Raw genomic sequence first — 12,888 nt, 5'->3', positions numbered from 1 at the left:
ATCTCATAATCGTGGGGCACTTGGCAACTAACTAAGTACAAAAGTGTAGCAAGAGTCACAATCGTGACTATTGGGGTGTTGCAATGGCCATCACTTCAGGTGATAAGTCCTCTTGTTCAGCATCTTTGTAATTTTGAATGGTCGCTGAACGAATGGTCGTAAGACAAGGATGACCATAAAATGATGCTATTGTTCAGGATGTAGACTTTCTTTCAAGTAAGTTATGTCATTCTCCCAGCCAACTTTTTCTTTAGCAATATACGTATGCTCTACATTCTATGGAGTATATTTAAGTTGTCATTAGGCATTTTTATCTAGTTACGAATTTTTCTGTTAATATCTGAGAATATCTATAATGTTTCTCAGTGGTTCATTTGGCCATGAGGCCATTAGACTGAGTGATGAATAATTGAAAACAAAAAAACAATTAGCAGAGTGATATACCTGTTCATGCCAGCTTAAACCAGACGGAAGTACTCTATGCTGCAGAGTGGCTCCTCTTAACCCAACTGCAACTAAAAACTCCTAGAAAACAAAGTATATCTAGTTAGTGTAATGGTTTGAAATGTTTGGAATTAAATGAACATAATAACCTATCCTTCCTTTGACACTAACAATGCTAATAATGTTACTAACATAACAAGAACTATGTAAACAGTATGATAAGTTACTATTTGACTGGAAATTCAAAGAGTTTATAGTGCAATGATGAAGTAGTGTCATCCAGAATTGTTGGACTACAGGTCCAGGTAGCCCTATCAAGCAGGGTCAAATGTATAGAATTATGGGTTCAAATGCCTACCTGACTCTATTTACCAGCCATTTTCCTGTAATTCAATCTTATCCAATGAATTTACTGTGAGGAGAAAATGGGGTGGCGGAGGGGTGTGTGTGATATTTCTATATGCTATCCTAAGCTCTCCCAGAAAAGACAAAATATAAATGCATTGATAGTCAACCAAATAAGTTAATTCTAAATACAAACCTTTGTATTTGTTTCTGATTTATTTGACTGTATTTTAACGGCAACTGACAACATGCTTAAGCATTCTGCTCCTACACCATCCGAAAAAGCTGGATTAGGACCTTCTTCTTCCGAAAAATAAACAGTAGGTTCTAGCCAAGGTGGATGTGTTGCACTTGGCAGCTTTATTTCGGACAGAGACACTGTCTCTTCTACCACTCCTGCAAAAGGATGATTTGCTTATTACTTGTAGAATGAAAACACACATTCTATCTTTCAGAATAAATGAAGATAGACAAAGTCTGGTAATATTCATAATGACTACGTGAATGCTTTGTATTCAAAAACAAAAGGTGCTTGGGAACACAAATGTGGCGTTTGTCTGCAGCATTTTTTAAAAGCACACCTTTTCTTAGTATATATATATATATTTAAAAAATCTACAATATATTTCTTTTTTTACTTTTGTGCATGGACATGCATGCCAGAATACACTTCTATCAGGAAAACTGATAAAATGATTCAATGATTCAAATGGAACTAAAACTGAGGAATTCATTCCTATTACTTTCACGTAGCAGGCTGCATATACTTTAAAAGTATAATACTATTTAATCTTAGTGTTTATTTAGATGGGGCAATGCTTCAAAAGTCTTTGAAAAAAGTTCTATGGAACAAGCAGGAGTATGTATGCAGGATCTCTCTGGCATTTCCAGATATGACATGCACACCGGTTAAAATGCAGTATTGCAGGCAACCTCTGCCCACAGCCAGGAGTTTGATCCTGACCAGCTCAAGGTTGACTCAGTCCTCCATTCTTCCAAGATTGGTCAAATGAGGATCCAGATTGTTGGGGACAATATGCAGACATTTTTAAACTACTCAGAGAGAGACTGCACTATGGAGCAGTCTGTAAGTCTGCTATTGCTATTCCAAAGCACCTCTTATAATCCAATCCAAAGTATTATACTATCTACTTTTGATATAATTATTCCAAATTATTTCCATCCTTCTCTGTATACATAGCTTTATAAACCACTAAAATTCTAATTAAATGTAAATTATTTATATCAAAAGATGAGTTGTGAGATCAGGCATCATACAAATGGGGATGGATGAATAAATACATCAACTATTGACCTTTTAATTTTTGTCCCATAAGCAAAATTAAAGTCATGCTATATTCTTAAAAACTCCTAGCTCCAATTTTCTGAATGAAGTATAATTAAGTATAATTCTATTTTAAGCAATACAGTACAAACTGAATCTTTTAATACTATCAAAAAATGTTGCATTTGCATTGTCCCCCTAAAATTATTATACTTTTTATGATTTTCACTAACCCATCTTATCAAAAATCTGAACACAAATTCATTATATAAACTAATATTTCAATTTCATACCTTGATGATATAAGTTGAGACTATTAGAATGGAGACATATATAGTGTTTGTCTTCAAAACCTTCATACTTGGTTACACAAAATAAAGAACCGTTACAAAATTCAAACCAAAATTCTCCATGTTTGTCTTCAAATACTCTTCCATCATCCTGCTACAGAAATAGTGAAAAAGGTACATTAACATCATTTGCTGGTTGAATCTTTGTTTTAGAATGAATATTCATAAGAATATTATGCTGCTTAATACACAAAGATAAAGACATCCTTGATCTGATACTGACACCTGGTGCTGTCTATAATATGCAGTTTTCTTAACAATATTATTGAAATGGTCTCTGCTACCTTCTGAAGAATTTTTTTCTTCTCAATGGACTGTGTTTTCCCAAAAATAAGACAGGGTCTTCTTTTCTTTTGACCCACGAAATAAGCACTTGGCCTTATTTTCGGGGAGGTCTTATTATTTTTGAGATGCAGGAGGCAGTGAGCGTGGTCACCTCATGGCTGCTGCTGTGTTGCCATATATTCAGGGAGGACTTATTTTCGGGGGACAGCTTTCGTGCATGCGTTCAAAAGCCTGATTGGGCTTATTATCCAGAGAGGTCTTATTTTCAGGGAAACAGGTTAGTCAGTTGCCCTGGACTTCCCAGGTGCTCCCTTAACAGCTGTACTAACAGCTAGTTTTCTTTTTGTTTTTGTTTTTAAAAGGAAAAATGGTCTTTTTTTGGCCAAATGTCAGCATACCAAAATAGTGTTTTACACATAAAATCCCACTAGTCATTCCTGCTTAGGTATCTCACCTTAATATCTGTGAATATTGACAATAATCCATGGTTTATATTTAAAAGAAGTGAAAGAAAATTCTGTGTGCTTCTGTTTTGCAATTCAGTTTTTTTCCTTCTCCGGGAACAATAATTAGAATCAAGAGTGGAGAAATATTGTAATGTTTCCTCCTCAGATCCACTCTCATCATCTATAAAACCAATTAAATATGTAATTAGTGAAACTAATCAAAATAACTGGTTATTTAGGTGGACAATATACCTAGGTCAAGAATATTTATGCACAGATTTTCCCAGTGTTAATTCTTAAATTATTTTAAATAGATTACAGTAAATACGTACACTTATTTTTGTTTAACATAATAACACTAGATATATATATTATGCAATACATTACCATAATGAATAGCAGATTTGAACTGGCTAAAACTGTCTTTACTAAATGTGTTGATCAGCTGGCTAGCGACTGAAATCCCAACACCGTATGAAATATTCTCAAATGTTTCTACAGGAGAGGGAGCTGTGGGTTCCCATAATAGTAGATCATTGCTAATCCTAGAAAGAAAGAAAAAACATTGATATTATTAAAGTGAATATGGGAATAAAATGAATAACAACAAATCTATGTTATGGAAAAATATTTTTAAAATGATTATCGATATGAAAATCAATAATATATACTAGCAGATGAGTTAGTATAGAGAAACAGAAACACCTGTACATCAGATAAATATAGGTTGGTAATTTATATTTCCTTCTCTTACTTGCTATGTTTGTCAAACGTATTTGGAAGAAATATTAAGATAAGACAAAAAGGATGACTCCCTTGCAACTCAACATGTGAATGTGTACTGTTAATCCTCAACCTATGATCACAATTGACCCCAAATTTATGCTGGCAAATGAGACATTTGTTAAGTGAGTTTTGCTTCATTTTACAATCTTTCTTACCACAGTTGTTAAATGAATTATTTCAGTTGTTAAGTTAGTAACACAGTTGTTAAATGAACCTAGCTTCCCCATTGACTTTGCTTGTAAGAAGGTCGCAAAAGGTGATCACATGATCTCAGGACACTGCAATGATCACAAATATGAACCAGCTGCAAGCATCTGAATTTTGATCACATGACCCTAGGAATGCTGCAATTATTGTAAATGTGAAAAATGGTTATGTCACTTTTTTCAGTGCTGTTATAACTTTAAATGGTCAATAAATGAACTGTTATAAGTAAAGGACTACCAGTAATATACCATATTTTTCGGAGTGTAAGACCCACCAGAGTGTAAGACGCACCAAAATTTTGAAGAGGCAATTTTTTTAAAAAAAGGTTTTGCACTCTGCAGACCTCCCAAAAACAGCCTGTTTTTCGCGAAAATGGGCCCGTTTTTTTTTCAAAAAAAGAGAGGCATGAATAGCCTTTAGGAGGCTTGTCGAGTACTCCGGGGGGGAGGGAGACTGAGCAGAAAAGGCCATTTTTTTGTGAAAACGGGCCCGTTTTTTGTAAAATAAAATTGCACGGATAGCCTTTAGGAGGCTTATAGAGTGCTCCTGGGGGCTGGGGGGGGGCAAAATTGAACAAAAAATGGCCCATTTTTCACTCATTTCTGCCCTCCCCAGCCCCCAGGAGTTCTCTGAAAGCCTCCTACAGGTTCTGCATGGCCATTTTGGTGAAGGGGCTGGGGTTTTGGGAGGCAAAAAAATGCTGTATTCAGTGTATAAGACGCACCCATATTTTCAGCCTCCTTTTTGAGAGAAAAAGATGTGTCTTATAAATATGGTACTTCTTTAGAAATAGCAGAGATACGCACAAACATATGTATAGGGTTCAAATATTTGCCAGAAATCAGAAATCAATTTATAGGCTGGTGCTGCAAAACACCTTATGCTTTTTCTTTGAAAAACTAAGTATCCTGGACTCCCCTCTAATTGCTGAAAATCTCTCTCAGCGTGCTGAGAAATTCTGAGGATCATGTGGAAGATGTCATAATGGGCTGCAGGGGAAGAAAGTTACCTTCCCAGGTTTTTATTTCAAAATGTCTCTGATGTATTCCAAAGACCTTTAATTTTATTCTTACCTATTGTAAAGTTTCTCATAAAAACTCTTGTTTGGTAATGTTAAATAAACATTTGGCAACATGAGTTCTAGCACATAATGGGAATTGCTGATTGCTTTATCTTGAAACTCTGTCATCTCCACTGCATCTCCTGGCATCACCATCTAGAAATGAAACAAATGGGGAAAATAAAACAGAGACAGAAATAATAAAACCAGAAGTAAAAACAGAAATGCAAGCTCTAGTATCAATTTTAGCATATCCTCTTTCCAGAAAAAAATGGGCTTTCAAATAAACCTTAAATTTAATTCAACTTAAAAATTAAAATGGTTAAAATATTTGTCCCAATTCTGTTGTTTCTTCAACTGAGGCCACTGTCTTACATTCCTAAGTATATAATACAGTTCATAATTAAACTTTTGACAATTCTAAGTACAGATCTGTACAGATCTGTTTTAGGGAAATAGTTTGTAATCATGCTAACTAATCACCCTAAATTGAGCTTTCATGTTAGCTAAACAGCTTATGATAATTAATCAATGGAAAGGCCCAGTACACTAATGAGTACAAGCAATTTCTCAAAAACATGCTTACTGGGCACAGTAATACTGTTTATTAGATCTTCCACCTCACAATATATATCTAGATAGGGATGAAACCCCTTTCTAGTTGAGAAGAACTGTTGGGTGCTTAGGAAGATTAATTCTATGTGTGGAAGGGTATGGCTTATTACATCCTGTGTACAGCAGATAGTATCAGCTGATCCATCCTCAAATAATTTGAGCTGAGGAACATTTAAAAAACACTGGCCTACATAAAACCTTTCTACTAAGCAAAAAAGATTTATGGCAACATGATCGTCTCCTGTAAACTTTTAGAGCAGCTCTTTCAAAAGCAAAACTGAACACAGATTATCTCCATGCATAATTATTTCCTATCCAATATTAAAAAGCATAAAGCCAGTTGGGCAACTTTGAGCTAATCACTTTTAGCCCTAGAGAACCCACGTCCAAAAAATATTTTCAAAAAAAAATGTATGGAGTGGGAATGTATTGTATTATGGTGGTTCTTCTTCTGTCTTCCTTGGCTAGTTCTAGGTGTTGTTAGAGGGACAGAGGGTCAATTCCAAAAACTTTGTGGAGTATTTCAGGGCTCTATACTTTTAGTCCACATGCTGCTTGTCTACATGAAGCTCCTAGGGGAGGTTGTCAATCAAAATGAAGTAAGATATCATCAGTATGGTGATAATACTCAGTTGAATATATTTATCTCTGGCAAATTAATCAATGATGTTGTGCCTAAAGGATGTTGGAGTTTCGATTAGGAACAACCGAAGTTTAATCCTAGCAAGTCCAAGTGGTTGTGGAGTCTTAGACTACCTGGATCTGAGGATCTTCCACTTTTGGTCCTAAATAGAGTTACAATGTCCCGTATGCAATCTAGGGATTATCCTGAACTCACAACTCTTTTCAATGACTAGGAAGAGATCTGGCTAGGAAGGCTTTTCTACAAGTTCAGTTTGTACATCAGTTGTGTTCATTCCTGAACCAAGAAATCCTCCTTACAACCACAATGGCTCTCTTACTTTGCAGGTGAGCTACTGTAATAAGCTCTACATGAGGCTACCTTTGAAAATCACCAAGAGATGAAGCTGGGCCAGAATGCTGCAGCACAGTGGTGTACAATCATCACTGTTTGTGCTGCGGCATTCTGGGACAGTTATGCCTATATAACACCCCTGTTCTCTGAGTTGCACTAATTATTAACTTCTGGGTACAATTCAAGATTGTGATTATTTTTTAAATCCTGTAATACATAGAGCCTAATTACCATATTTTTAGAGTATAAGACACACCCTTTTCCCTCAAAAAAGAGGCTGAAAATCTGGGTGCATCTTATACACTGAATACAGCCTCCCGAAACCCCGGCCCCTTCACCAAAATGGCCGTGCATAGCCTCTAGGAAGCTTTTAGAAAGCTCCTAGGGGCCGGGGAGGGCAAAAATGAATGAAAAATGGGCCATTTTTTGTTCAATTTCCCCCCCCCCCCAGCAGCACTCTACAAGCTTCCTAAAGGCTATCCACACCCTTTTTAAATGAAAAACAGACCTGCTTTTACAAAAAAGGGGGGGGGGACTAGCAAAAAATGCTAGTCCCCCCCCCACCCTGGAGTACTCTGCAAGCTCCCTAAAGGCTATTCATGCCTTTTGGGGGGGGGGGGAACGGGCCCGTTTTCACGAAAAAAGGGCTGTTTTGGGGAGGTTTGCAGAGTGCAAAAACTCCCCCCCCCCCAAAAAACCTTGCTGCGTCTTATACTCTGGTGCGTCTTATACTCCAAAAAATACGGTATTTGAGGAATTGTCTACCCTTCAGTAATGTCTTCCTGTCCTGTATGCGCCAACAGAATCAGCTTGCTTAGGGTACCTTCAATTAAGCAGTATAATCTAATTGGATGCAGGAAGTGAGTCTTTTCTGCTGCTCTACCTGTCCTCTGGAATAGCATACCCCTGGAGATCCACAAAGCCCTTACTCTACTCTCCTTTAAATGAACTTTAAAAACTTGGCTATTTCTCCAAGCTTTACGTCATCAGTGCTCAGGCTGCTTTAAGACAGGTAGGATGACTGTTTTTCTTTCTATCTGCTTCCTTCAAGCTATTGCCGTATTTTTCTTATATTTTATTGTTTTATATTTTTGACTGTAAAGCCATCCATAGTTAGAGTTAGACTTAGAATAGCTTTATTATCACTTTGAATGTACGCTAGCTGGCATACATTAAAATGCAATTTTGTTGCACACAGCTCTCAAAGGCTCTCGACCTCCAACATACATTACCTAAACATGACAAAACAAACAAACATACATACATACATGCACGCATACATACATGCAAAATATGCATATACACATATATATTATATGCCAAGGAGAAACAATACAGTCTAGTTTGGATGTATACGTGTACATGATGAGAAAAACAAATCAAACTGAGTACAGCTGTTCTGTAGGCTAGAAATGTTATGGATGAAAGGACAAATACTGTATTTTGCAGTATTTTACTATCAACAACTTCAAGATATAATTGTAAATTAAGCAGCACAGAATTAATTCTAAGTTCCTAAATTGAAATTAGGCTGTGCTTACTTGGCATTATTATTTTTGTTAGTTTCATTAGTTATGCTACTACATTTTGAGATTATGATACAAATACGCTTTAATAAACACACCATGTAAATTCTCAAAATCATGTAAATGATCTCTAAGCATGAATCTTCATCCTACCTCTTCATTCTCAAACATTACTCTACGAGAGGAAAAGGGAGATGGTTCTGGTCTTCTAAGATCGCACAGCTCCTTCAGGGATTGACATCCTCCTTCTTCTTCCTCATGAAAATGACCATCAATTTCCTCTTCTTCCTCTGGAGCCATTCTTTCCAAAATGGAGTGTACAGCAAGTGGGTTTACTTTCAGTACAATCCTGTTTTCCAAACAAGCAAATTAACACAGCAAATTCCCCAAAAAGTTAAATGTATTATATTGTTATGAAAGGTAAGCAGGAAACATCATACATCCTTTTCACTCCTTTTCCTATAGTACCCCTTTTTACCTTGTATTGCCGAGTGTTCTCATTTCATTTTTTATGCTTCACGTATTTTTTAATATCTTTATAAGCCCACAACATGATGTGCTAAATTGTAAAGTGTCTCAATCATATTTTTATCCTTGATGCTTTAAATCAGAGTTCTCTAATCTTTCTAGGTTGGCAGTCCGGAGGGTGGGGGGAGATGCCTTTACGTGTGCATGTGTGTGACACTTGCATCAACAGTAACACCTGTCTCGGAGGGGCGGGGCCGAAGTCACAACAATACGATGTGCGATCTCAATGCTGAACTCGGGGATATCGCAAAATCCCCGAAAGAAGCAAGAGGTGACAAAAAATCCAGCCAAGGCTGATGAAGTCGGGGCGACCCCAAAACGGAAGGAATGGAAAGTGAAAGTGTTTCCAGCTGGTGAGGAACCTTAATTGTTATAAAAGAGAGACTGCCTATAAAAATTTAACATTGATTTAAATTGAAGAATAGAAGATTCAAGCGGCGAAATTAATCTTGCAACGGTTCTGGACAGTGACTATCCCATTTTCTTATATGCTATCTTCATGGATGAAACCTTTACAAGCTTTTTAAAATGGACAGATTAAGTCTTCTGTTTCTATCTTTTTTTTCTGTGACTCTCGGTGATTTATAAACCAAAGCTTTCCTCTTTCATCACTGTGAGTATTATTATTTTTTAATTCATTTAAAGACTGGACCTCTTTTTCTAATTTGAAATACAAAAGAGATATAAAAAAGAAATATCTTAAAAGTGCTACGTGCCAGGATGTTTTGTTGATTGGAGCTTTGTGTATTCAAGCGGAACTTTTCCCTTTCTTCGCGGTTTGTTTTGACGGCTCATTACAGAGCGATAGGGGTAAGCCAAATGTCCCTTTGAAGCATGTTTTCAACCAGAGAAGAGGGGGAAAAATGGCTTTTGTGAATCCATGTTTTAACTTAAAAAAACCTTCCAAGTGAGAGCTCTTTGTTTAAGATGGCGGAGTGTCAGGAAAATGGAGAGATTGTAAGCCTGGAGACAATATTTTTAGAATTACTAAAATTAACAAATACATATGAGAAGATTGAACAAAAACTGGAACTTTTGGAACAGTTAACAGAAAGACGTGATCGAAAATTTGATGATGTTCACCAAATGCAAAATGCGGAGATTAAAACTCAAAGAATTAAAGTGGAAAATGAATATAAAGCGATTAAACTTGCTGACATTTATGGTAATCGGTTTGTTTTTGAAAATGCAAAGTATGGAATACTGAAAGAGGAAATAAATGGAGAGGAAACCTATTTCAAAGGGCAAGACATAGAAGAAGAAAAAAGTAAAGAATTTATGGACTATGAAACTTTATTAATGAAAATATGGATAACACTGCTGACAACTAAAGACAAGTGGAATAAGGAAGCAGAAAGAGGGCATTGGGATTATATGGGAGATCTTACAAGCAAGGAGTTGCTAGGACCAATCGATACAAAGCTCATTAAGAAGAAGCTTAGAAGATTGATACCACAAATGGCAGAGGACATAAGATTGTTTTGTTATTGGAAAGAAACAGGTTGATAGATGGAAGAGTATAATTTAAAACTACTAGCTAAACCTAGTGAAACTCTTGTGATAATAGGTACAATGTGTAGTGTTATGATAAGCAATAATTGGATATGAACATTGAATGATACCCGAGATTATATATAAAGGTTAATAATAATAATAACAATAAAAAAGAGAACTAAATTAGACACAGTTAAGTTTTGATTATTAGGGGGGAAATGTTGTGACATAGAATATAGCCAAATAAAGAAAGGATAATAATAATAATCTATATATATGTATGGGCATAATATAAGGAAATTGGATGTAAATTGTAAATAGCGATCTGGAAAGGAGGATTAGAAAACTGTTATTAAATATTATGGATGTTTAGCTAGAATAGGATATAAAGATTTAATGTTAATGGAGGATTTTATAAATAAGTAAATGAAATGGCAGTATGTGGTTACGTATTAAATTTTGCTATATTTCATGATGAAGGATGTTTAAACAATTATAGTCAAATAAAAGTGGAGGTATGATGATGGTAATATGTATAAACATTTGAGTTAAGATACTAGATTTAATATGAATTATACTTGATGACGGTAGAAGAGATGCACAAAAACCGTTTGTAACCAACTGATACACTTTCTATAGGATGTAAAGAAGGAGGATTTTTAAGTTTGTTTTAAAAATTAAAAATAAATAAAAAGGTTTTTGGCAAAAAAAAAAAAAACCACTAGCACCTGTCTCACACTCATAGAGATGTAGCACAAGTGAGGGGGTTCGCGCACACACACTGGCCAGTCACTCACTCAGTCCGGTGACCAACAGACCATAGTGTGGTAGTGGCCCACGGCCCACAGGTTGGGAACCCTTATTTTAAATGATTATACATATATATCTTAGAGCAATTATGATTGATTGAGATGATGGGACAAATCTGGAAAAGGCTTAGCAGGGTCAGATCTTATTAGTAATCGGATAGGAGGCCACCAGAAAATAATGTAAATTAAAGTAGGAAATGTAAATATATTCTAGCAGAAACAATGGCAAATCACTTGCATTATTGCCAAGAGAGCCATCTAGTTAGAGAGAGCCATAGAAGCATAGAGCTCCATCCTTGACTTGAGAAATGTTTAACCTGGGGCTATGGTAAAGCAACTCAACAACAATAGGGGACACATCCAATTTATAAATATAAATTAAAAAATACAATATCCAACTTTTAGAATCGCATTCAACTGTTTTTGCAAATTTGTCAGAGTATAATTAATTTGGCTTTAATAATATGGTTTTTGGGTAGGTAAACCCAAGATTTACAAAGGGAATAAATGTTAACAGGCATTGTGTGACTGTATCAACATTTTAAGAATGCAGGAAGAAGATGAAATATCTTGTTTTACCGTGGCCAGTCAAAATTGTCTGATGAAACCATTTCTCCAAGAACACCACTGGAAACTTTAAAAAACTGTGTAGCAGATTGGTCTTTGTTCTCTTCAAATGATCCTGCGACAAAAACAGAGAAAATAATTAGTACATATGTTCCTATGAATAGTAGTGAAGCATTAACAAATCATACAGGAAACTTAGTAGAATTGTTTTGTAAATGTAAAATTTACATTCATCAGAAACAAGAAAATAGTTTTTTGTAACCATGATTCTCAATTGGAGAGAGAAGTACCTATCCTGTAAGTTGCAGACTACGTCTTCTTAAGGTGGGGAACTATTACCCCTTTATTATTTCTGGAGTTCAACTTTTTTTTTTTGAATACTGGGAGTTGAAGTCCACGTCATAAAAGAGCCATATTTCCCTACTCCTGTCTTATGATAACAAAAACATAAGGAAGAGGAGGAGCCAATGTCACGACGAGACGACGTGCGATCTCAATGCTCTGAGATCGCCGTCGATACTTTTGCCGCTGGGTGGTCCAAACGAACCTAAACCGTCCCGCAGAGACGATGAACAGGAAGAATATGCCTTGCTGATCTCAGGGACATCACAAAGTCCCTGATCGATCCAAGAGAAGTTCTTCAAGCTGACGACAAAAAATCCAGCCTTTAGGCTGATGATGTCGGGGCGGCTCCAAAATGGGAGGATACAGAAAGAGAAAGTATTTCCAGCTGGTGAGGAATTTTTACCGTTTTAAAAGAGAATGCCTATAAAAAACTTAAAATTAATTTAAATTGGAGAACAGAAGAAATAAGCGGCGGAATTAAATTTGGAATGGTTTTGAACAGTGGGTTATCTTACTTTTTAAATGCTATCTTCATGGATGGAATTTATGCAAGCCTTTTGAAACGAATGGATTAAGTTTTCTTCTTCTATTTTTTTTCTTTCATTATTCTTTGTAACCTATGGACTAAAATTCTCCTCTTTCATTACTGTGGGTGTTCTTCTAACTCATTCAAGAATCAGACTTTTTAAAAAAACTTGAAATACAAAAAAGATACAAAAAGAAACAAAGAAAATTGCAACAATAACACTGCTATTCGGAGGCTGGAGGTTTGTGTATTGGAAACGAAACACCTTTCTCACTGATTATTCTGGCTTGGCAC

At 35.9% G+C, this 12,888-nt stretch overlaps 1 protein-coding gene across 1 annotated transcript in view; it reads right to left on the bottom strand.

The window, feature by feature from the left end:
- Positions 1-12,888, bottom strand: part of ATG2B (autophagy related 2B) — a 65,604-nt gene that overhangs the window by 24,461 nt on the left and 28,255 nt on the right. The window contains exons 16-23 of the mRNA XM_081934625.1: positions 11,736-11,838; positions 8,479-8,674; positions 5,222-5,364; positions 3,543-3,700; positions 3,164-3,336; positions 2,368-2,518; positions 986-1,185; positions 445-525 (exon numbers count right to left, since the gene is read on the bottom strand). Of these exons, the coding sequence (XP_081790751.1) occupies positions 445-525; positions 986-1,185; positions 2,368-2,518; positions 3,164-3,336; positions 3,543-3,700; positions 5,222-5,364; positions 8,479-8,674; positions 11,736-11,838 (1,205 nt within the window). The remainder of the gene's footprint in view (positions 1-444; positions 526-985; positions 1,186-2,367; positions 2,519-3,163; positions 3,337-3,542; positions 3,701-5,221; positions 5,365-8,478; positions 8,675-11,735; positions 11,839-12,888) is intronic.

This window comes from Natrix helvetica (assembly GCF_964273705.1).
Source record: "Natrix helvetica genome assembly, chromosome: 1".
Lineage (NCBI taxonomy): Eukaryota > Metazoa > Chordata > Lepidosauria > Squamata > Natricidae > Natrix > Natrix helvetica.
The sequence above is the reverse complement of the archived record's forward strand: the minus strand, read 5'-3'. Positions and strand labels throughout refer to the sequence as shown.